We start from the raw sequence: 23,768 nt of genomic DNA, 5'->3' as shown, positions 1-23,768 counted from the left end.
AACCATATAGACGAACTATGAAAACTCACCTTGTTTATTTCAATAAAAAAATCATCCTGAAAAATCCTTATACACTTACATGAAAGTAGTGTTCCCGTACATGAAATTTCCTCCACATATCACCGAAATTGCCTAATAGATAATACGCGTGAAGGTGCCTATAGATTACCACAGCCGTCTGGCTGTGAGATTACTCTGACGTGACGTGGGCCCACGTCATAATGCGCATGATTCTACAACATAGCGCATCCGCGCAAAATCCTATGTTATATTTTTGAATCATGCGCATTATGACGTGGGCCCACGTCACGTCAGAGTAATCTGTTGGCCCCCTTGGCCTTTAGTCATTTAGAAAAGGCGATTTTCCGCTTTCCGAAGTAAAACAACTTCCTGGCAAGAAACTAAAATGCTGTAATTTTTTATTTCAATTATGAGCAAATGACCCGTTTTTGAAGCGCTTCAAACTTATCACAAAACGCTATGAAATGTGCTCCAGTGTTTCATTTTGAATATATAGCAAGGGGAAAGTTAAAAGGTAAAAAGTACATAAAAGTCACCACCAACAGTTATACTTTCTTACTTTACTATATGAAAATATCTACAATATAAATAAACACATAATATTTAAAACTTTAACATTCTCTATTCTTCAGCTGATTCAAGATTTGCTCGGACACAACCTTGGTAGCTTTATCGGCGTTAGGAATCAAAAATCTGTCCATGTCAGAAATGATCAGGTTCTCACCGTCGGGAATGCCATACTTGAAGGTTATCAATTCCGGATGTCTCTTCTTAGCCGTTATCTTAACGATGGCAGACAGTGGCCTCTTGACTATGACTTCAGCCACCCCCTTTTGATCCTGTACTTCACGTAATACTACTAAGTCTGAAGTCGTGATGATGAGATGACTCTTATACATAAACCCGTTTAGTTTGACCTCTTCGCATGGAAAATGTTCCACGATCGAGGGGTTCTTCAACCACTGTTGAATCTGGACTAGTTCTCTCGTTTCTTCTTCTTCTTTGGGGTTCTGGAAATTAGAATAAGTTTCCAAAACGTGCAATTCATATTATGGAGAAGCTGAAACGGTGTTATTCCCATTGTTGATGAATTATTTAAATGTTTATTCGTTGTTTTCGTGATCTGCAGGGGTGCAATTTGTTAGTAGAACATACATTTTTTCCTTCAAATCAAAAGTATTTTAAATTTGGATACAATCAAGCAACACATTCTCATAACATACAAAAAAGCATATTTACAGCCCATATCACGTACTCATTCAAATCAGATATTTTTCAAAACAAATTAAAGTGTTTCAAATTGATGAAAAATTTAAAAAAATCGAAAAAAGAATAAAAAGAAAGGATAAAAAATAAAAAACTAAGGAAAGAAAGACTTTCAAAAGAAAAATGTATTATAATGAATGAACTGCTAAAAATTGAAGTAAGATGTCTAGATACAGTTAATCTTACTGACAACAGTAAGCAAGGCTGCTTTAGAACAACAATACAGAGAAATAAACAAACATAAAAAAATGAGTGCAAAAGTAAGTTTTCCCTTGAATATCCACTTCAATTTTTGAGCAGTGTATAATAAGGGTTAGTGACAGAAACAATGAAAAAAGGTAGTCAATTAAGTGAATTGTTAAAAATATTCATGAGATTGAGTTTAAAAACGAGATAAAGCTGTTACAAGAAAAAAAAATACAAATTTGTTATATAGCACATTCAAATTAAAAAAAAGCACAAGTTATCACAGCCTATTTTCTGACGAAAATGCTCACCTCCCCTCCAGTGATGTAATCGTGATCATCATCAATACTGAAGACAGGTGCAACATTTCTATATCTTTTCCCAATTTTATCACTACTAGACACGTGTCTCTCCTGGACTGGACTGTTATTCGGATTCACTATATAATCGATCAATTTCTCCTTGACTTCGGCGGACTTGGACTTCATCACTGCTGAAATTTTCCCGAATATATCGGAACTATGGCCGGATTTGGAATTCTTATCGGTCATGTTCAAATTATAGACCGGGGCACAAACTATGCACAACTTAGGATTGTGATCCAGTAAAAATTGTGAAGGGTTATTGTTGAAGTAATTGTGGAGCGCTATATAGCCGCCAGTCAATAACGAGACATACTGCGTGTGTTTCTGAAGGAAAGAAGCAACAACCATGTGTGTATATTGATCTTCCTCGTTTCTGCCAGATCCCAAAAAGCACAAGTGTTCACCGCCTGAAAAAAGTAATGATCATTACATAGTATTACGTAATCAACATATCAGATTTAGTTTTAAATACCTGCATTAGATCCATGTTCCAAAGCTTGCTTCTGCGCCGACAATAATCCTTGAACAGCTGTAGCAAAAGCACTTGGTTCTTGCAACATTAAGTTACAATCAAGATGAAAAGCAGTAGGAAGATGACCTGCATTGTATTGTTCCACAGGACGACAATCAACTAGGAAAAATCTAACGGTATCCATATTTCCTGCCCCTTGCGCTACATTTTGGACTAGTTCTCTCACCGATACTGGAAGACAGAGAGCTTGGGATACCGATACATTATCCTCCGCTTTACCACTGTAGATATTTTGTATAAGATCATTACGAAACGATGTCGGTGTTTTAACTGCATAATACTGTGCTAGAGAACAGAAATCGCCCACATCATCGGCCTCAAGTGCAGACGGCATATTGGCCAAAGTTTCGATAATCACACTAGTAGATTCATCCTTCAACGACATAATCTGTTCCCTCGCGTTTATCACCATGATGAGAGATAGGAAAAAAATTAAAAATGGATCCGACTGTTGAAAATAATAATCCCACATATTTATGATTACTTGCATGTTACACGTTGCTGCAAACAATGATTGGAACCATGTCACGCAATATTTATCAGGTGTAATACGTTTAGTATCTAAGAATGAACATAACTCGGGATCATGATACAACAGCAATAAGCGTAAGATGTGGAATGCATTTCCTTCAGCTTGATAACTTTGTGGGATGAAGTTATCTCTTATGGCCTCGAATAAGTTATAAACTGTGCAGATTGGAATTTTTAATGTTAGGAGAGGAAGGAGCAATTCGATCCATCCATTGTTTCTAGAATAGGTGAGGTTTCTGCTCTTGCAATAAAAAGTTATGATGGATTCGAGATCAGATACAATTGAGATTTGTTCTTCCCCATCATTATCAAGTTTCGAAACAAATTTAGTGCAGTCTTCTCTAAGTTCATGCTGGTTCGGTAAGTCAAATATTTCGTTAAAGTTGTCCAGTTGGTTACCCTTGTCACGAACATCCAAACAAATCTGCAATATTACAAGAAAAAAGCTTTGTTTTTGATTTGATTTCGATGACAATGTAGTTTTTAGAAATACTTTCTACTTGTTTATACTGAAACAATACATTAACAAATCTTCCCACCTGCCAAACCTCTGACCGCATTCCTTCTGGAAGCGGTTTTCCCTTGCAAATGCAATAAACATCTGTAGCAGTACATTCTTCGAGTAAAGCATTTTCCAGATCAGTTACCCTGAAATAATGAATTGAATTTTTGGGTCAACTAAGTATTGGGAGATGGTTTAAATTCTACTTACCAATCACTATCATCATCAAGTACACCTGCCATTATGAAATTTATTGTAAATTACTTACAAGATATATTGGAATCATTTGTTTAGCTCATTTATTTACACATTTTTTCTTCTTGTTAAATAACAATAACCAATGAACAACGTGTCATCAGCTGTTATTGACAACAAAACAAATATGTCAAATGAAATGGTGAATTTTATGTTCTAAAATTCTATGAACATTCAAAATAAACATAACCTTATTTTTCCAAACATAACCTTGCTTTTGCCGCCTGCAAATTTCAGTTCAAAAGCAGATTCAATTTGGCAAATTTGATTATGGAAATCTCATTAGATATTGTTGATAATCTCAAAAAAACTTATGCGAAACCTCTTTACATAAAAGATCTCTCCGAACATGGGCAAATTACTTGTATCGAACTATCTCAATTTGAAAGATCTCAAGATGTAGTACTCATTGGCTTTGGAAATAAAATATTACTAGGATATTTCAAATTCTCTGTAATAATTAGGATATTTTCATATCTGGATTCCAAAGTCTTACTAATTGAAACGAATTTTTAGGGTAACGTTCATTTAGAAATAATTTCTGAGTTCCCTTTTCCATGTCGATGTACTGGGTTAAGTATATCGCCAGAAACAAATTTGAGCGCTGTTCCTAATTCAGTATCCTTTTGCGCAGCTGGAAGTGATTTTAAGATCAGAGTTATTAAGTCTGATTTGGAAAATGAGAGTTTTTGTAAGGTATGTTTTTTGTACTTGTATGAGATAGAAATCTTTAATAACAATGCTTATAGATTCTGAATGGCCATACAAGTTATATCAATGATCTGAAGTATGATTTAGATGACAAATATTTAGCTTCTGTTGGTGATGATAACTCTCTGAGAATTTGGGACTTGGAAACTTATGAATGTACAGCACTTCATTTAAATTTTGCTGGTATGTTGGCTTTACATTTTCCATTGAAATCATTCATGCTGTTACACGCCCCTTCATCAAATTTTTAGGGGTAGCTGTTCAGTGGCATAAAGACGATCCGTCAAAGCTACTGGTTGCTGATAAAGTGGGTGTAATAAGATTATATAATACTGAAACTTTGAAACCAATTTTATCTTTCGATTCTGGAAAGTTATTGTCAGCTTGTCATTGGTCCCCATCTAGAAACCAAGATATTGCATCTTTACAATTAGGAGAATTATCTCTTTGGGACATAACAACCCCAAGGTTAGTACATTTTCGATTTTCCAAAACTCAATAAGGAATTTAAAAATAAAAAAAAAATCATTTTCAGTACACCAACAATTTCTTCATTGGTATTCACAGAAGCTGGAGGACACCTGAAGTTCAGTCCCCAAGGAGATTTAATTGCAGCATTAAATCCCCTAGAAGGTACTCTGAAGGTGTTTAAAACAAGAATGCTGGAACTGAAATTTTCAACTTTCTTAAATTTACCAACGAATTTTTGTTGGCATTATAAATATCCATTGATTTGTGTAGGTGATGATAGTAAATTTTGTATCTGGAAAGTTAACACATTGTAGGTTGAATAAATAAATTTTTCTTTTTTTATATATTTGTGTTTTTTTTAATGTTTTTATTTGTTCTCTAATTTTTCAATATATATAATAGACTTTCTTATATAAATTTAAAGGTACATGAAAACAATAAGTTACAAGCTATATACAAAGAGTACCTCAAAGGACATTGTCTTGTTTTTCCTTGAAACACTGAACTTTTGAATTACACAGGATGTCCCAGGGTTATAATAATTATAATTTGCCACCATGTTATAAAATTCATCATGAGGATCAAACCTCTGAAAGGCTATAGCTCAATTTAGTAACATTTCTCAAAAACAAATCATTTGAAATTTACGCAATATTTTTGATCGTAAAATACGCTGGTGAATTATTAACCATTGATTCTGGGACACCTTGTATTTATAATTAACATCCCATTGTAGAAACAATAGAGATTAGAGAATGAATGCGAATCTTCATAACATAATTTTTAAGATCTATGTACAACAAGAAAGTAGAAGAAGCTTGATAGATTGAAATTCCCTCAAATGATTTGAAATTCACAATGTGAAATCATAAAAAAAAACTAACAAGCGAAAGACGAGTGTTATTGCAGGTCAATAATTTCTATATATTCTTCTGGACTTAGATAAATTGTACTTATTCTCGAAATGAATCAGAATATTCGGTAATATATATACTTATACAACAAAATTATGTAAATAAATTATAAGTCATATATACAATCTTCGAATGCAGAGACACCCACATCATTCAATATTTTTTTGGTAGAAGTCAAAGGTTCACTTTATTTTTCCTACATCATAATGAGGAAAGAAACCTTCTGTGTTTTATAAAGCGTTTGCCACAAATATTCACACAATCATTATATGAATCGATTGGGTAAAGGCAGTCTTCTCCTGCATTGAAATCTGGTGCACTCCTTTGATTTGATAGCATCCATGACATCTTGTAAATGCACCGAAACCATTTCTTGAATTTCTGGATGTACCCTGAAATAAAACAATATATTCGTTAAATTCATTATTAATGGTAATGAATCTCAATTTGAATTGGGATGAACCGCTGTGATGTTAGCGAAAAATAGGGTCTGTTTGCAATGTATCAACAACCAATAAATTATTCCAAACATGTTCGAAAATGAGTTTAAGAAATCTAAGGTGGGTTTAAGGTTTAATATTGTATTATAAAGGGAGCCTCTTCCATAGAGATCCAAGAGTTTACATTCGGCGAGACTTTTCTGTTATTATTAGAAAAGGAAAAATGAGTATCTAAATTTTAAATATTTCGAATGTAACTCAAGAATTCTAAATTTTGGAATCTGTCTTAATAGGTATATTGTGAAAAGATATACTCATTATAAATAAAATATAATTGCATCAACCGTTTGATACGAGGTCCCAAGCAGTCTGCTAGTGAAAGTTCATAAAAGGTGAAAGTCTGTTTCCGTCTATAATACATAACTCCAAAGTGTCCACGCTGCTCATATGTGCAGGTATAAAGGAAAATATGCACATTCTTTGGGAGATTAGTAAGCAACCTTGATTATATGAGGAAACGTAATAAGGAATTTTTTAATATATACACCGATCAGGATGTTCCTCCACCTGATAATGAGCTGGCTATTTTAATCAGTTGAACTAAGCGTTATAATTTATTGAAGTAGGTAAAAGTGAATGAGAAAATATCCCATTTCCCTGCAGTTTCAATTGAACAATTAGAGACATGATTATGAGATCCTTCTGCATTAAATCGCATATAAGACACTCTTGAATTTTCCTCTAACTATTACGATTATTCGAAACCAAGCCAAGCTCCTCCACTGCTATATAGTGGAAATGGGAGAAATTACTCCTCCTGGAAGTTTTTCGCGAATGGCTTCAACAGAGGTAACTTGATTTTACCACCTACCCACACCAGTGTCTCAACTATTCTCGTCTCATACATCATGATGGTTTAGTCCACCCTTCGCGTTCTGAGAGCCTTTTTGGGCGACACTTGTGTTGTGTTGTCAATGGCTGTATAGATATGTCTAGGCTAGCTAGGAATGTCACTGGCTGCTGTGGGAGTAGAAGGCTTGAAAATAAAGCCTTTTGGTCTTCCTGATCTAGGTATATATTATACTGAGTCAATTTATCAGTGTACCCAGCCTTTTGGCCAATGCACCTCCAATAATCTTAGTAGTGTGCATTCTAAATTCTAAAGCACCTGTGAAAAATGACACAGCATTGTTCTGTTCCACGATCGCTTTCCAAATCCTAAACATAATGTCGCATTTTATACCATAGCCCGAGGTGAAACCATTGTTTCTTTCACTGTACAACTTACAGTACTTGACATTGCAATATTTGACCATTGTCGGTCGTGATATTAACAGGTGGTTTTATGTGATGAGAAAGTGGCGATTTCTCATGGACCGTCAGACAGGTACTCTTTTATACATCGGTAGTAGTTAAAATTCTTGAAGCTCTTTACTGTGCCGGTCATTTACACTAACTCACAATCGGAATGTAAGCTCACTTTCTCCAGGATAAATATTTCGGATTATGAATTTTCTTATCCAAGAATGTGTTGTTTACTCTGCGGTGATTTCATCGTCTGAAAGTGTGAAATTTGGTAGATGATTGAGCGATTTTTAATTCGGGTTTATTATTTCCGATGATATATATCTTTGGAATCGAACACCAAAATAATACAGGTGCGCAAGGTAATCTGTCCACTCAAAAAAATGATGAGGATTTTTCATCAATAAATTTGTTATTAAGTGCGATTTGATTAATTTTTTCGAATTATGGGGAAATTTATGTGATCTCTAGAGATTAGTGTGTTTTACTCTAACTTCAAAACCATCCTTTGCAGTGTCCTAGTTGCTCCACTTTGTAATTTTTCATTTTATTATTAAAACAAATCTTTTCTCAACAATATCTTTTCTTTTATGTATCATTACAATAGCTAATTTTTTGTGAAAAATACAAGGGTTTTAGAAAAACCATATATATATTGCAAGATTATCCCCGTCCATCACAGACAATTTCATGCTAGCTAATGCATATGAGAGAGCAGATTGCGAGAATTGAAATTGAAAGATTTGTGAGAGGGTATTTCCTATTCCCATTTCCCAGAGTGGTTAATTGACCTGCTCTAAGCCCAAGCCTACAAAGGTATACTTAGAAATTAACGGAATTTTTATTGAAAATAGAAGCAAAAAGGAATAGTTATTTTCCTATCAAGTGCGGAAAGTGATACTTGCCCGCACGAAACTGCCGTTGCCCGAACGATGCGAAGCAGAGTTCGGGTAAGCAGTTGAGTGCGGGCAAGACACTTTACGCAAGAGTTAGGAACAATATTTTTTCTACAAGCGCTTGAAATATATAAATATATCAGTTGCACGATACAGATCATATCTCATTTGATTAATTCATATATAATGACACACGTAATTCTGCATGTCATTACTATGGGTTTCTCATCGTTGACGTTCTATGCATAGAAACATGATAGAATTTAATTTATTCTATAAGATTTGCGTGCGGGAAAAACCCCTGCTAATCCATTCCCGCACGCAAATGCGTGCGGGAAAGAAATAGCAGGCGTTTTTCCCGCACGTTTTGGGAAAGTGACCTCTTTGCAACTTGGAATGCGTGCGGGAAAAAGGTTGAACGCGCACGATTGTAGAAAAAGATATTTTTCGGAACTCAAAAAACATCCTGTATTTTCGAATTTCAATATCTCGTTCAAATATTTGAATGATGTAAGAAAGAAAAGCTGAACAAATGAATTATGAGCATTATATTTCAGCAGTGATCTCATACTTTTGGAATTTGAATTTCGAAATGGTTGCTTCGATGAAGGGCAAACTAAAAATTGAATGTTTGAAATTTTTCTGAAAAATATCAACCTCATTCTTGAGGGGAGGTAAATAAATATATAGATCACTATTCTGTCCATGCATTCAATAATAATTTTCGATATTCTTTTTGTAGTTCGTTTATTACATTGTTACAACATACAATAAAACATCTGGATTACTTTCTATCACTCACTCACAAGAAATGTAAAAAAGCATGAGTTCATTAATTCCTATATCTTTTCCTGTAACTTCCACAAGCTTCTATTTTGTGGTAACCGCTGATAATTTATACCTTCGATGATTTTCTGTTCAAAATTGGAGAAAGCCATAATATAATCAGCGACACAGCGAGGTTTATTCAATTATCTGGATTTTTGTCCACTCTAATGATCCTAATGAATGGGAGAATGAGAATGAAAGTGTGAAATGTAACGTGCCCGATAATGATTGTCTCAACTTGAGCGTGAAGTTCAAGGAACATGAAATTGAAACCTGTAGTAGTAGGTGTCTCTTGTTGTAGTCACTGCATGTGGACACCAGTGGCGGAGAAAATGTCACAAAAAGCGTTTCTTTATGGAAAGGAATACGTTTTCACTCTCGAAGTCTAGAAAATAGCCAATTGTAGGCATATGGTTGATGGGGCATTTTTAATTGGTCTTTAGGAATAGGTACAATCATAATTCGATGGATTCCAAATTGAAATAAGGAAGTTTTTGATGGAAACTCTAATGAAAATTCGGTTGTCTTGTTGGGTTGTAGAAGTTTTTCATCAAAATTAGAGAAACGTACAACATGGCCCCAATAGTAAATAGTTTCTTGAAATTTAATTGTTAAAGGCAAATTCGCATTTTTGTGATCTTTAAGAATAGGGAATATTTGTCTTGGCTCAAACATCTCTGGAAAACCCATTGTCCTGAATTTAGCAGGAGATATGGCTTTGCTATTGACCCAAATAAATTATGTTTCTGGCTACTTCCAGTGTCGTACGAGAGGGTTATGTGGTTATTTAATTTCTTCCAAATTTTACGCCACTGGCGGAATGGGATGTGCTATAGGAATGATTTTTTATCAGATTTAGGTATTAGAAACCCATCAGGAGTATCTGTGAAACCAAATAAATAAGAAAAAAGTTGGAATCGACCAAAATTGCCGCGGCACTGATGCATCATCAGTATGTAAGCCTTAATTGCTTCCAATGAATGAATAACGAGGTAAAATAGAAAGTAATCTCGCGTTCTTGGTGGAATCACCGGCGCTCACGTTGTAGCTAAGACAAGATCATCGTCAGAGTCAGTGTCACGGCTGAAAGACGAAAGAATGTGTGCCGGAGAAAGCTCATTTGATCCGGTGATCACAAACTGCAAGCGATAGGGTCGGTGAACTGCATCTAGACATCGCGGGGGATGCCCAATGGTTTTGGAGATGATTATTTCCTGATTGAGATGCCAACTTAGATAAACAGTGATCCCATTCAGATGCTTTAGCGATAATGCACTCTCCTGATCAGTGATCATTTATGGGTTTCACTAATAAGCCGATTACACCCTGCTTTGAACTATATAATATCCCATTTCATGATGAAATTGAGGTGTGCTTTAAATTTTAAAAAACCTTATGAGCTTGAATTTGTCTCTTCTCAAATGTCGAATAGAAGAAATAAGAAAAGTAACTTCATATTGCCACACTAAATTAATGCTAGTTTCGCATACACTTATAAGGCATATGGTCTTTGTCTTTTACCCTGTATGCAGTCTCAAAACGCAAATTTAGAAGATGTCAAAGAGGATGTTTTTGAATCCAAATGTTACCTATTATTGGAAATAATGAGCGGTAGTCAACGAAGAAAAAGAGCCTAAATTTGTTAAGGAAGAAGATGAAAGTAACTTACCTCAACATCAGCATATCCATCTTCTTCTCCATAAGCACAACATCGTCTTCACTCTGCAACAACATCACTTCACAAAACAATTTTTTAGCGCACGGGGTATCAGACCAATACTGAGGATCCGACAGCCCAATAAGATGCGAATTCTCATTTACACCCACCAAATTCTGCATGTAAACTTCTTCCTGAAGATTCCGTTTGTACCTCCTGTGGTGATCGTTCCTGATCGATTCCTCCATTATCAGAAAAATGTCGTTACTCGGATCGAAAGCCTTAATCTGCTCCTCATTCTGTTGGTCCCTCAGAGCCCTCATCTGCTCCGGACTCAGGAATCGCCCCATAGCTGCAGCGCCCAACCCCAAGGCAGCCCCACCAGCCACCAGTCCAAGAGCAGGGAGAAAGATGGAAGTTTGTACGGGCCCTACGAAACCAACCTTCTGCTGAGCTTGCGGGGGTCCCACCAAACCCAGATTGTGAGAGATCTTGTGCGTGGCTTCCATCAGAGGTTCGAAGACTGGCTTCGTGAACCTTTGCACCCTCTCAAATCCAGTTTGGACGTTATCTTTGACAGTTTCGGCTATTCTTATCCAGAGGGATTGCTCTGGTTTGGGTTTCACGTATAAGGTGTTGTAAGGGTAGTTCATGACGTCTTTTTTGAAGTAGTTAACGCTGTTGTCGTGGTATTGCTGCCTTCCGCTGTCTGAGAACACGTTCTGGTTGGTGTAGGAATCTTTGAGGGTGTTCTCTTCCTCCGCTGTGGGTTTGGCGGGTTGTACTCCCAGTTCTGGATGGGCGTACTGGAGGACAGGAGCTCTGACCCCTTCGGTGAAGGTTACGGGGCTCAGTTTGGTGCTCGGGGTGTACAGCTGGGAGGTTGGGTAGGAGTTGTGGCCAGGGTACTGCAACATCCTACGTTGGATCTGGGGCTCGTTTTGGTAGGACCTGTATCTTCGGTTGGAGTAGTCTTTCTCCGCTTCATTCCTGTTGATTTCCTTGATAAAATCGTATAGTTTGGCCGAGTCATCCGAGTTTATGCCTGGTCTGGAGAAGGGTCCAAAGTTGTTGGTAGATTGGTAACGGAACGGTTCAGCTTTGTACCGAGTATTCGAATAATCCAGGTTGTCCTTGATGGTGAAAGGACCAAGGGTGCCTTTCCCGTAATCCACAGGCTTGAAGTTATCCTCTCTGGTGTAGGGTCCGGAACTTTTGGTCTCTTCCCTGGTTGGTTTGTGGGCCTGGCTGGCGTAAACCAGTTCGCCGATTGGTACGGCTGCTGGTGGTTTATATCCAGCTTCGTAAGGAACCAGTTCTCCGTTTATGACGCGGGCGTTTCTCCAGGTTTTCTTGTCAGATTCATCGTCCGGAACGCGAACACCATGGATGACCGGTATACCATCGTTGTCGATGTGTATCACGGATCGGGATTTTTTTTTCGGGTTCTTGAAATAGACGTCTTCGGAGAAGATGGTGACCGGTTTAGGGATGTTGGGGATCCTGCAAGGAAAGTGTATATTTAAAATTGAGCTGTTTGAATTCTTTCATAATCTGAGTTTAAAATTCTAGAGAAACTTGAAGAATTTCTTCCCCAAAAAATATCTATAGGTATGTGGTATCTACGCCTCTCAATCCAAATTAATGATTTCAATAATTTTGGCACAGTTTTTTTGTTGCAGTATCACTCATAAACTACCGCTCCTCAATCTATGAGTTGTAAGCAAAGTGTGAAAACTTAATAGGGTTAAACAGAACTGGAGTTTAACACTTCTGTTTTCTAGTGATGTAAAAGAGACAAAAATAAGTTGTTCCATGTTAAAACGAACAGAAATCAAAGGAGGTGATTTCTACTGCTCTGCTACAAACGAAGATATTCAATTTAAGTTTGGACACTGCCAGTTCTAGCGCAAAAAAACATAAAAAATTGAAAATTACATATCAATAAAGTGGTGGACTGAAAAAAATCTTTGATTGCGCCAATGCATTCTACACGAAAAAGTGTTTCTAGAGTGTTACATTTATTTTTCGATATCACTGAAACTTTCCGGAATAGAGACTCAAGAAAAAAGAGTTTTCACCGATAACTTTGAAAAAAGAAGATAAAGGGATGCGGTTTTGTCCATTACCCATCTAGCTCTTACAGTTAAAGAGCTGCCATTGAATCCCATCGAATTTTGCCCACCCTGTACAGGGGTCGTTGTCTACTGAGAGGATCTCGAGAATTATAGAAGCTAGAAGAAAACGGATGACGCATTCTCGAACTCTTTTTCAGAGAAACAAAGAATGGTGAAAACAGTTGCCTCCTACCATTCTTAGTTTTTGAGTTATTAGCAAAAAAAAAATTTGACGATTTCGAAAAGTTCTCATAACTTTTTTGTCTTTGAAGTCACAGATCTGAAACTTGAACCTTCTACAGGCCCTTTTTACGTAGAATCCACTGACGAGCTCAGGATATTTTTTCATTTCGAATCATTAGGCGAATTTTCGTTTTCTTAAATGCAAACTTTCATTGAATTTGTTATTTTTGAATTGAAAAAAATCTTTTGTCAGTAGATTCTACGTGTAAAAGTGCCTAAGAAGAATCAAATTTCAGATCTGTAACTCAGAAAACAAAAAAGTTATGAGAACTTTTCGAGATCACTTTTTGTTTACAACTCAAAATCGAGAAATGATAGGCTGGTTTAGTCAGGAAAAAAGAGCTAGAGAATGTGCCATCCGTTATCTTCTAGCTGCTATAGTTCTCAAGATCCCTTCAGTAGGTAGACAACGAATTTTGCCCACCCCCCACTCTGTACATTGCCATGAGGAATTATATGGTCTAAATGAGCAAAATTGGTCCTTTTTGAGATTTTTCTGTTCAAGGTCACTAAATAGGCAACTCAACGTGCCTTCGAAACAGCTTTAGCTGGCTCAAATATTTGGAGATGTCTGCCTAGCTTTCTGAAGAAGTTTGGACCTTAGAATTCGTAATTGGAATTCACATCTTGAAGTGCGTTAGAAACACTGTTTCCTTCTTATATTACAGGAATAAGTATTCGTATATTTGCATCAATTTTTGGTTTTTATTATGTCCATTGAATGATTCTGCATTGCCACTCCTTTAATATATTCAGGAAAGCAAGAGTGACAGTGAATTTACAGTGACAAATCGCTCTCTGGGCAAACAAAATTTTGATGGAAAGTCAATGATTCCTATCAATTGTTGAGCAGTGTAGTTGAGAGACCTAGGCAGTAACTAACCTAGAGTGACCAATGAAAAGAAGGTAGGTACTTGTTTGTATTGAGTTAAATTTTCAAATTGAGATTTTATATGGATTGAAAATATCTAATTGTAAAAATAACAGATTGTAAAAAGAAAATAATTGAATATTCACCTGTCACTATCTATAACATTTCCCAAATTGTTATTTCCTCTTCTTCCCCCAGCAAAGTCGCCATCAGAAGCATTCCTAACCAGAGCAATAGTCTCTAACGTGATTATCTTCGGTTGAAAATACACATCTCTGACGGGTATCCAATTGTTGTAAGTCCCAGAAACGGGATGCAGTTTTCCAATTGCCGGTGGTTTACCGGAACCCGAGGAATGACCAGCATCGGATACCAGATTATTCTGCAGATTTTGAGAATTTGCGTACTGTGTTTTGCCATCCCTCTTCTTGACGATGAGTTGAGCTATGGTTCCCTCCCTCGTTCTTACGTTGAGAGTTTGGGTGTCCTCAGGGTTCAAACTGCGGGACACCTTCAGTTCGGTTCGGGCTATGGATGGTTGTATGCCGTCAGCAGAAGCCGAAGCAAGGAAGAGCAGCAATTGCAGCACCTGCAAAATGGTTGAATTTTTTATGAGAATTAACTTTGGTGGTTCTTTCTTTTTATTGAGGTTCCATCAGCTTGATAGGAATGAATTTCAGACAAAAACCTGCTTTTCTATACACTATAGTGAAATTCCCACTGGAGTGCCTGATTTTTTTCAATCATTTTCCAGATGGATTATATATTTTGTTTCAGTTCTCAAAGTTGGAAAATAGTTCTCGACTTATAGTCTATCCAAATCCGAGAGGCCAGCGTAAACAAACTGACTAACGCGTGATATTATTTAAGGTACTCCTCTTATTGGTCAAAGCTTCAGGAACGCCATGTTTGCAGGTGGGAGTAATGCAGAACCGCATTACGTTTGATTCATTGATTGTATGCGAATTGTTGTGCAGAACTGCAGAGATCATTCATTGCTTTTTCTTTCGTAAATTGGTTTATAGTTGTAGCAAGTTATTCAAGTTACAAGCATTTAAGGTAATGTCAAGTACTGATACTGCTGAGGAATCGCGTGTTGACTTAAGTCCTCCAAAAAAGAGACGTCTGAAACGACACTTCAGTGCCGAGATAAAAGATATGATTTTGAATACTTATAAAATTGAGATTATTCAAAATGCGGGAATGTGTTTAAAGGACGTAGAACTCCGAGTTGCTGAGAGACTTGGCATTGGAGCTCGAAGTGTTAGGAGAATTATTTCCGAATACATAAATTCCGGTGTTCTATCACAGCCGGCAACAAATCAAAATCGGACCACCAAATGGGAGTCCTTATCAGATTTCGATAAAAATGTAATACGGCGAAAAGTTCACGAGTTTTTCTTCAGAAATGAACACCCGACTATAGAGAAAGTATTAAAAATAGTTAATGAAGACTCGAACCTGCCAAATTTTAAGAAGAGTACCTTCTCTATAATATTGAAAAAACTTAATTTCAAATATGGACGTCGCAAACGCAACAGTTTTTTAATGAACCGTGACGACATTAAATGTTGGAGAAGAAACTATCTCACGAAAATTAGGACCTTCCGTGATGAAAACAGGAAGATTTACTTGGGTAAATGCCGGTCATACTAAATCCAAAGTGTGGACCGATAAAACAGTTACATCTTCTCGGCAAGCGCTACTTGCTAGATTATCTACTGGATTAAAAATCCGTCTGGGTAGATCTTGAATTTTGAGTTTAACCCTCGGTTTCATAAAGCTTGATCAGAGAATCAACGATCGATTGACGGATGAACGTCAATTAGTTTTCAGTCGATAAGTTGGTCATAAGCATTCTGAATATCATTCTTGCACCAAATAATTATCTATACACCCCCATTTGATGATTCTCAACTGCTACTCCTCCAATATATTCGGAAATATGAAAGTTTCAATGATTTCCTTCGGGAAATCGAATGCCAAATCGTTGATCGAGCAATCAAAGTTTTGTGAAACTTGATGTAAGTACCTTTTAGGTGGAAAAGGGCAAAGAATTATAGTGTGTCATATTGGCAGTGACACTGGTTTTTTAACTGGAGGACTCTGGACTTTCCAATCCAAAAAAACTGGTGACTACCATGAAGAAATGGATGGTCAGTCCTTCGAAAAGTGGTCGAGGGTATACTTCCTAAATTGGAGGAAAATTCTATAGTAGTATATAATGCTCCTTACAATTCAAGGAAAATGGAAAAAATTCCTAATTCACAATTCAGAAAGAGTGATATCCAACAATGGTTGAGGGAGAAAAATATTGATTTCACCCCTGACCTCATAAAAGCGCAATAGTTGCAGATAGTCAGGCAGAACAAAGAAAACTTTGAAAAATACATCGTGGATGAAACCGCAAAGGCCCAAAATATTACTGTACTTAGATTACCGCCCTACCACTGCGAACTGAACCCTATTGAATTGATTTGGGCCGATGTCAAGAATTTTGTGTCAAATAAAAACACCACATTTAAAATGGCTGACGTCCAAAATCTTTTTCAAGAGGCTCTCTCACGGGTTACTTCCGAAAGATGGAGAAAGTGCGTGAAACATGTCAAACAAAAAGTTGAGGTAGACATGTGGAAACTGGATAATATTATGGATGATATAACAACAGTCATCGTCAACTTAGAGGAAAGTTCTGCATCTTCTGACGATACTACGGGGTAGTCACTTTCACAAAAAAAATATTGTTACACATTTATATACATAGTATTTATTAAAGTGAGAACTTTAGATTAATTGTTCATTACTGAGACTCGTAGATAAGCATACATATTTTTCACCGGAACTGGAACACTCAAAAAGTTTTAAAATATAACGCTCTCGGAATTCAATTTATTAGTACACCTCTGCGTTATCACGTTCTTGACGCGTGATCACTACATGCTGTAATGTTTACCGCTGGCCTCTTGGATTTGGATATACTATAGGTACTTGTAACTTATTATATACTCTCATTATGCTTAACATATTCTCATCAAGTCACATGGATTGTTTTTTCAAGATATTATTATATAATAATAATATCACTTTATACAAAAAAATGCCGTTTGAGAAATGAATAAATTTATATATTTATACCATTTATGATCAGAATATTCTGCTCCTATTCTTTACCAACATAAGTCTAGCACCAGCTTGTTTTCTCTCCGCAAAGAAGCAGTCAACAATAGCTCCTTTAAATTCCGTATATCGAAGGAATAAGTATTGGCATTCAATTTTTCTGCACATACCACACATCTGAAGTTTCCAGCAATTAGAAAACATTTACTGATCTTTATAGTGAAAGTAGATATCCTGTATTTCATCAAACAGTTACGTATATGGAGTGAAGAATTATTGAGAAATGGAATTTTTCAATCCTTGATGTATCATCTCGAATAAGGAAGAATGGAAATAATCTTACGCTATAAACTAAATCTGCGAACTTCCTAGTTTCTCTATTCATGTAACCGCACACCATTTTCTCGTTTCTTTTCAAGTACTTCATGATACCATTTATATCTAAGTACTATTTTATAACTATTTTTATTTTTCTAGACTATAGAATGTTCCCGAAAATCTCAACATAACATTTTCTCTATCGTTTTCAGGTTTTTTCGATATTCTGTGTACGAGGATGTATTGATATCTAGTTAGCCTATAGACCAGGTCCATGCATAAAAAAAAATTTTGCGTTACCATAGAAACGAACAATAACTCATTAGAAGTGTCAGTGTGAAGTTTGAAGTCAAAAAAGTAAACCAGAGTTACGCAATGAATTAAAAGAAAGAAGATCTCCACCGAAATTGTGAAAATCGAAAAGTTGGAGTATCGAGCCTTCATCAAGTACCTGTATTTAAAGGGGTTAAGAGATAAGAAGATTTACGAAGATGTGCTTAAAACCCTTGGTGATCAATGTCCTTCGTATGCGATCGTGAAAAATTGGACTGCAAGCTTCTAAAGAGGTAAATTTTCCATTGAAGATGATGACCGATCGGGAAGGCCAGTTTCTGTGTCAGTCCCCGAAAATATCGATGCAGTTCATAACATGATTTTATCAAACCGCAATTTTGCTGCAAATTGCTGCAAAATCCCCAAATGTTTTAATGTTGACCAAAAGCGCGCAAGGGTAGAGGCATCGCGTTCGATCTGTGCTCGATTTGAAAACGATGTAGACTTCTTGAACCGAATTGTTACTACGGATGAGACTTGGGTACATTTTTACGATCCAGAAACAAAGCAACAATCGATGGAAAGAAGTTTTGTGTCCAAAAATCTGCTGGAAAAGTTCTCGCTTCAGTTTTCTGGGATTGCCATGGAGTAATCATGATCGATTTTTTAGATAAGGGTAGAACAGTAACCGGATATTAGAATTCGACATTACTGACCACTCTACGGGAGGAAATTAAAGAGAAAAGACGCTGAAAGCTATCCAAAGGTGAATTGTTTTTGCAGGACAACGCCCCTGCACACAAATCTCATGTTGCCATGCAAAAAATTCGTGATTCAGGGTTTGAATTCCTAGAAAACTCCCCCTACTCAACAGATTTGGCTCCATCCGACTATCTTCTCTTTCCTCAACTGAAAAAAAGTTTAAAAGGTCGTAAAGTTTCTTCCAGCGAGGAGGTCATAAAAGCTGTGGAGGTTTGGTTTGCAGAGCAAGAAGAAACATTTTTTTTTTTAAGGTCTAGAGACGTTGCAGGTTCGCTGTAATAAATGCATCCAATTAAGACGAGAATATGTTGAGTAATAAAATATTTTGACATTGAAATTTTGTTTGGTTCTATAGAAGGCTAAGAATTTCTCAATATATCCTCGTAATGGACCGGACCATGTACCTACACACTCCTGAGTGGAGACTTTCATTGTCAAATTCCAGAAACGAATAAACTGATTTTTGTGCCATCCGAGAGCTCTATTCTTTAGCTCTTTCTAATAGCTTTAAGTACCATTAGGTTCTCAAATCAATAATCTGAAAGGAAGAAAAGGTTAAACACGTGAGAACCTCCAATCACCCATAGATCCTCTGAATGGAAATGATAACTTACCGACCCGCTTAAAAATTACGAACAAATAGTTATACCTAATTACACCACTTATTGAATAATCCGTCAGACCGATACATTCAACCAATTTCTCCAGATAATTATTTCAAAGAGTCGTCGGGAACACTATACAAGAAATTAAATGGGTGAAAGTAGGCGATAACGTGAACTTATTGACTCCTGAACCATCTGCGAATGGTGAAAAACTTTCTTCCAACGCCTGTGAACATACAGCATAACTGGGACAGAATTCTCACACGACAAATCTGTTGAATTTCTGCCAATTGAATTGAAAAAAAAATTAATCATTTTAATGATATCCTGATGATGTGAAGATGAAACCTTATAGCCGAAACGATTTCCAAATCGGACATATATTAGTATATCCTCTCGCCATCATCTTGAATTGGAGCAAATATCGAAATACTTGAATTGGTTGCTCTCTTTAAACTTGAAAAGGTTTTTATAGCTCGATCTATGCATAACTGAAAGTGAAGTTGTTTTAGAACGCAAACCACAAGAGGAAATTGTTTGCCAAGCCAATAAATTAAGGGCTAGAAATATCAGGATCAGATAGTACCCGATAGAATCTTCAACATGAGGTATCGCAACACCCCTCATTCCTATTCAAAATCAAGGGGTTATATATCGCACTCCTTCGGGAAAAAAGCCCTATAAAAAGCTCAAATTCAGTTCAATCTTCTTATACAGTTGATTTTCCTCACAGGCAGGGCAGCAAGCAATTGCATAATAATTATCAAATGAAGGATAAAAAACGACCTGATTTCTAGGCCATGTAGGTACAATAATGAATCGTTGAAAATTGAATATACGTGAATTATATGAAATTATAGTGGTTGAAATCTTGATAACCGTAATTGATTCATAGTTAAGCCTTCCTGATTAAGATCGATGATGATTCACCTTGTCGAAAAAGATACATCTATTGTTGATATCCGCATGAATGATTGCATCTTCAGCCTCATGAATTTTGCGAAAAATTTATTTCCACAGGGGAAAATAGACAGTTATAGAACTAATAAATGTCAGTATGCATCTTGAACGCAAATAATGAGTGCCTCTTACAATTCTTGAATCAAACTAAATCATCATTGATTCAATATCTCGCACTTTTTTGTGCATATAAGTCGTACTTTCTCTAATTGGCATGGAAAATGGTAATTTATGCGAATAAGTAATCAAAGGAATACTTCATCGAATTATATCGCTATGTAAGCAGAAAATGAAGGAAAAGTTTTTGGAAAAATCAATCTCGTGACTTGTTGAGAAGCGTGGACTGTTTTATTTAATTATCAACTATTTGACTGTTGAAAACTTCGAAAATTATTTTCGATACAATTTCAGACAAACCGAATAATAAGTTATTCACGAACAAATCAAGTAACCTTAAAATTGGTATTCAGCACTCATCCATCATTTTCACTTTCATGATACATTTATATTGTGGACGGTATAGGTATGATGAAAATCATCATCGTTTCAACAAGTGAACACTTTTTGAATATCGATTTGCGAAAGTGCAGAAAGAACCTTTCATATGGCCAAAACAGTTTTGAAATTTTCTAAAATGCAGGTCGGAAAGTGATATGAAAAGCCTTCTTTATCTTTTAATTTAACCCTGTTTTACTTTACTTGTCTGAAAACACGAATTTCTGCTTGCTTGGTCCTAGGAACAATAAGTGCGTTTTAATTTCGCAAAATCTCTGTGTTTTTATGAATAAAACGTTCCATTTTAACTGAAACTGAGTGAAATTTTATGAGGATTGTATCACACGAAAGTAAAACAAACTCTTAAAAAATTCGAAGATTCCTTATCATATTCAAATAGTGAGTGCTTCTTTTTCTTTGCACCAGCTAGGAAATTTTCATTATAATTTTAATTTATGCATATTATATGTCTTTGATGAATTGAAGAGATGTTTCATCCATTCACGAAATATTCCGGAAATTGAACAACTAAATTGCAATAAGCTTTATCCCACGAAAAACAGGGATCAAACCTATTCAAATTGTGATAAACTGCTTGTACAGGATGGGCAAAATTTGTTGTCTACTGAGGGGATCTCGAGAACTATAAGAGCTAGAAGAAAACGGATGACAAAAAATGGTGAAAACCGTAGTCTCCTAAGATTATTCGCTTTTGAGTTATTAGCAAAAAATGAGATTTTGACGATTTTGAAAAGTTCTCATAACTTTTTTGGCTTTGAAGTCACAGATCTGAAACTTGAACCTTTATTGGCACTTTTTCACGTAGAATCCACTGACGAGCTCAAAATATTCTTTCATTTAGAGTAATCAGGCGAACTTTCGTTTTTTTAAATGCAAACTTTTATTGAATTTGTTATTTTCGAATTGGAACAAATCTTGTCAGTAGATTCTACGTATAAAAGTGCCTAAGAAGGTTCAAGATTCAGATCTGTAAGACAAAAAAATTATGAGAACTTTTCGAAATCGTTTTAATCTCATTTTAGGCTAATAACTCAAAAACGAAGAATCGTAGGAGACCACGGTTTTCACCATTCTTTGTGTTATCCGTTTTTTTTAGCTCTTATAGTTCTCGAGATCCACTCAGTAGACAACGAATTTTGCCCAGCCTCTATATCAACCATAAAACAAAACATAAATAAACTGTAAAACTTGAATTTGATAATTGAAGCTTCCTCATATAAGGAAAAGAAAGTATGTTATAGATTCATCTAACTATTTTTCTGTGCTCTGTTTTTTACCACTGACAATTACCTGCACAATTTGCGGAAAACTTTACTTCAATATCGATATCTGAAGCTAGAAACTCCTTTTTTTGAATCTTCACAATGAACCTATTCAGAAAAAGGAATGAATTATTCAAGTCACAGATTCCTCAAAACAGTCTTCAACTTCAACTATCCTATTTATGGGAAGAATGACTTTCGCACTCATCGTCAATTATCAAAGCAAGCTATTCGAAACGAGAATGAAAAAATTCAATACGTTTGTGAATCGTATTATGAATCCCCGTTGTCCTGATTGATGGTACTATAAAAATTATAAAATCGGTAGAAAATTGGGCAATCTTTACAACTGGATTCATTCCCGATGGCAGTACAATTGCCTCTTCTTGTCGAAGTCATGGCTGTTAGAGTTCGATGAATCAAGTTGCCACAGATTTCTAGTTTTCCATTTAAGGATTTCCATATTGAAGCTTAGATAAAACAGATTCCATATTTGCACATATCATAAATACATCTTCGTATGGCCATTGGGAATAGATTTAACGTTTTCGATATTTGTTTGTCGCGAAAAACAATGAATATAATTTTTATCCCTAGACAATTATTGAATCATTCAACATGAGAGTGTGGAGGAAGGAAATCCATATTGCACTAGCTGATTATTCTTCTATTTTGAATGGGGACTTGAAAATTCATATTGAAGTCATTCTAGGTACTCGGTTACCGGATATATACCATAGATTAACTCTATGATATATACTCTCTAGAAGAAAAATGTATTATATTTTCCTAATATTTCCGATAAATGATGACGTTCTGAAGGTTTGTTCACTTGTCAGCATTAGTTTTGTTTATCCTTAGAACATATAGATACATGGAATGGACATTCAATGCTAAAAATGAATCTATCTCAACTCCAGTCTTTGAAATGTTTATTTCCATTCCATGTATCTATGTTCTAAGTGTTTATCTATGATTAGTTTAGGAAGAAATTGAAAATAAGCTGAAATTCAGCAGTCTGTGTTTCGAGAACAGTTTTTCCAGTTCATCTGGCGTTTTGTTTTTTTTTAACTCAACAATTTTAAGGTATGTACTTAACATCAATTTAATTAATTAATATATGGGAAATCTTGCAAAGAAGATTATTGCCCATTGAAGCATAATTTGGGAGGTGTTACTTAGGTATTATTGAACCATTTTGTGGGTTTCATTTCTCTTATGTTCCAGATATTGCTAGAGAAAACCAATAAAAAATCAAAGTAAATGAATGTCCGTTTATTGTGAATTATAATTCCCAATCATAAATGCATTAGGAATTATAAATTCATGATTCAAATATTAAATTAACGTCTCAAATAATTTTTCTACTGCAAATTTTTCGGAAAATCATTGATAATACTGGTGGTTTGGGCTATAGGCTTCCGAAAACGTTTGAAAAGACTGTATAGAGAGTGAAAGTTTTGTTTTTCATTCCTCAATTCCTATAATGAAATGGGAATTTCTCCTTTCAATACCTTGAATGATATCATCTTATTAGTTATCATCAGTTCCAATCCTTTTCGTCTTCAGTATCCCATAAAAATGTTCAGTTAGGGTATTTTCACTTATCCACTCGACAGATCGATCACCCGGTATAACCGAATCGCGCACCTCAAGAACTTATCACTGAATGAACTGGAGATACCATGAAGATCGAGCAAGACCACTTTCCACCTCACTGACCCACTTTGAGTTTCATCCGATTATGTTCTTGACTGCTGCTTTCATTCTCAACACTTGATCATATGCTGCTTTTCATATGGTGTTAAAGAGGAGCGACAAAGAAGGTTGATGGTTCGATAAAT

At 35.8% G+C, this 23,768-nt stretch overlaps 3 protein-coding genes across 3 annotated transcripts; 1 reads left to right on the top strand and 2 right to left on the bottom strand.

Moving 5' to 3' along the window:
* Positions 1-561: 561 nt before the first annotated feature.
* On the bottom strand, positions 562-3,780 carry LOC123309891 (TBC1 domain family member 23). The gene is made up of 5 exons (XM_044893192.1): positions 3,614-3,780; positions 3,441-3,549; positions 2,311-3,325; positions 1,785-2,245; positions 562-1,031 (listed from the first exon to the last, which is right to left on the bottom strand). Exons 1-5 carry the CDS (start codon positions 3,643-3,645, stop codon positions 633-635), a joined length of 2,016 nt encoding a protein of 671 aa, XP_044749127.1. The 5' UTR covers positions 3,646-3,780; the 3' UTR covers positions 562-632.
* A 66-nt stretch (positions 3,781-3,846) lies between these two features.
* On the top strand, positions 3,847-5,184 carry LOC123309479 (nucleoporin Nup37). The gene is made up of 5 exons (XM_044892623.1): positions 3,847-4,111; positions 4,175-4,354; positions 4,408-4,552; positions 4,621-4,837; positions 4,905-5,184. The coding sequence occupies exons 1-5, from the start codon at positions 3,929-3,931 to the stop codon at positions 5,152-5,154; spliced, it is 975 nt and encodes a 324-aa protein (XP_044748558.1). The 5' UTR covers positions 3,847-3,928; the 3' UTR covers positions 5,155-5,184.
* A 631-nt stretch (positions 5,185-5,815) lies between these two features.
* Positions 5,816-23,657, bottom strand: LOC123309535. The gene is made up of 4 exons (XM_044892697.1): positions 23,439-23,657; positions 14,258-14,700; positions 10,893-12,383; positions 5,816-6,146 (listed from the first exon to the last, which is right to left on the bottom strand). Exons 1-4 carry the CDS (start codon positions 23,466-23,468, stop codon positions 6,020-6,022), a joined length of 2,091 nt encoding a protein of 696 aa, XP_044748632.1. The 5' UTR covers positions 23,469-23,657; the 3' UTR covers positions 5,816-6,019.
* Positions 23,658-23,768: the final 111 nt, after the last annotated feature.

Source organism: Coccinella septempunctata, chromosome 3 (assembly GCF_907165205.1).
Source record: "Coccinella septempunctata chromosome 3, icCocSept1.1, whole genome shotgun sequence".
NCBI lineage: Eukaryota > Metazoa > Arthropoda > Insecta > Coleoptera > Coccinellidae > Coccinella > Coccinella septempunctata.
The sequence above is the reverse complement of the archived record's forward strand: the minus strand, read 5'-3'. Positions and strand labels throughout refer to the sequence as shown.

Excerpts from the sequence above, each read along its gene's own strand:
- LOC123309479 (XM_044892623.1), top strand. The coding sequence starts at position 3,929 with ATGGAAATCTCATTAGATATTGTTGATAATCTCAAAAAAACTTATGCG. Across the intron at positions 4,112-4,174 it reads TAGGATATTTCAAATTCTCT|GGTAACGTTCATTTAGAAAT; the intron begins GTAATAATTAGG and ends ACGAATTTTTAG. Across the intron at positions 4,838-4,904 it reads TGGGACATAACAACCCCAAG|TACACCAACAATTTCTTCAT; the intron begins GTTAGTACATTT and ends AATCATTTTCAG.
- LOC123309891 (XM_044893192.1), bottom strand. The coding sequence starts at position 3,645 with ATGGCAGGTGTACTTGATGATGATAGTGATTG. Across the intron at positions 3,550-3,613 it reads CTTGATGATGATAGTGATTG|GGTAACTGATCTGGAAAATG; the intron begins GTAAGTAGAATT and ends TCATTATTTCAG. Across the intron at positions 2,246-2,310 it reads GGAACATGGATCTAATGCAG|GCGGTGAACACTTGTGCTTT; the intron begins GTATTTAAAACT and ends TACTTTTTTCAG.
- LOC123309535 (XM_044892697.1), bottom strand. The coding sequence starts at position 23,468 with ATGATAACTAATAAGATGATATCATTCAAG. Across the intron at positions 12,384-14,257 it reads AATGTTATAGATAGTGACAG|GATCCCCAACATCCCTAAAC; the intron begins GTGAATATTCAA and ends CTTTCCTTGCAG. Across the intron at positions 6,147-10,892 it reads ATGGATATGCTGATGTTGAG|GGTACATCCAGAAATTCAAG; the intron begins GTAAGTTACTTT and ends GTTTTATTTCAG.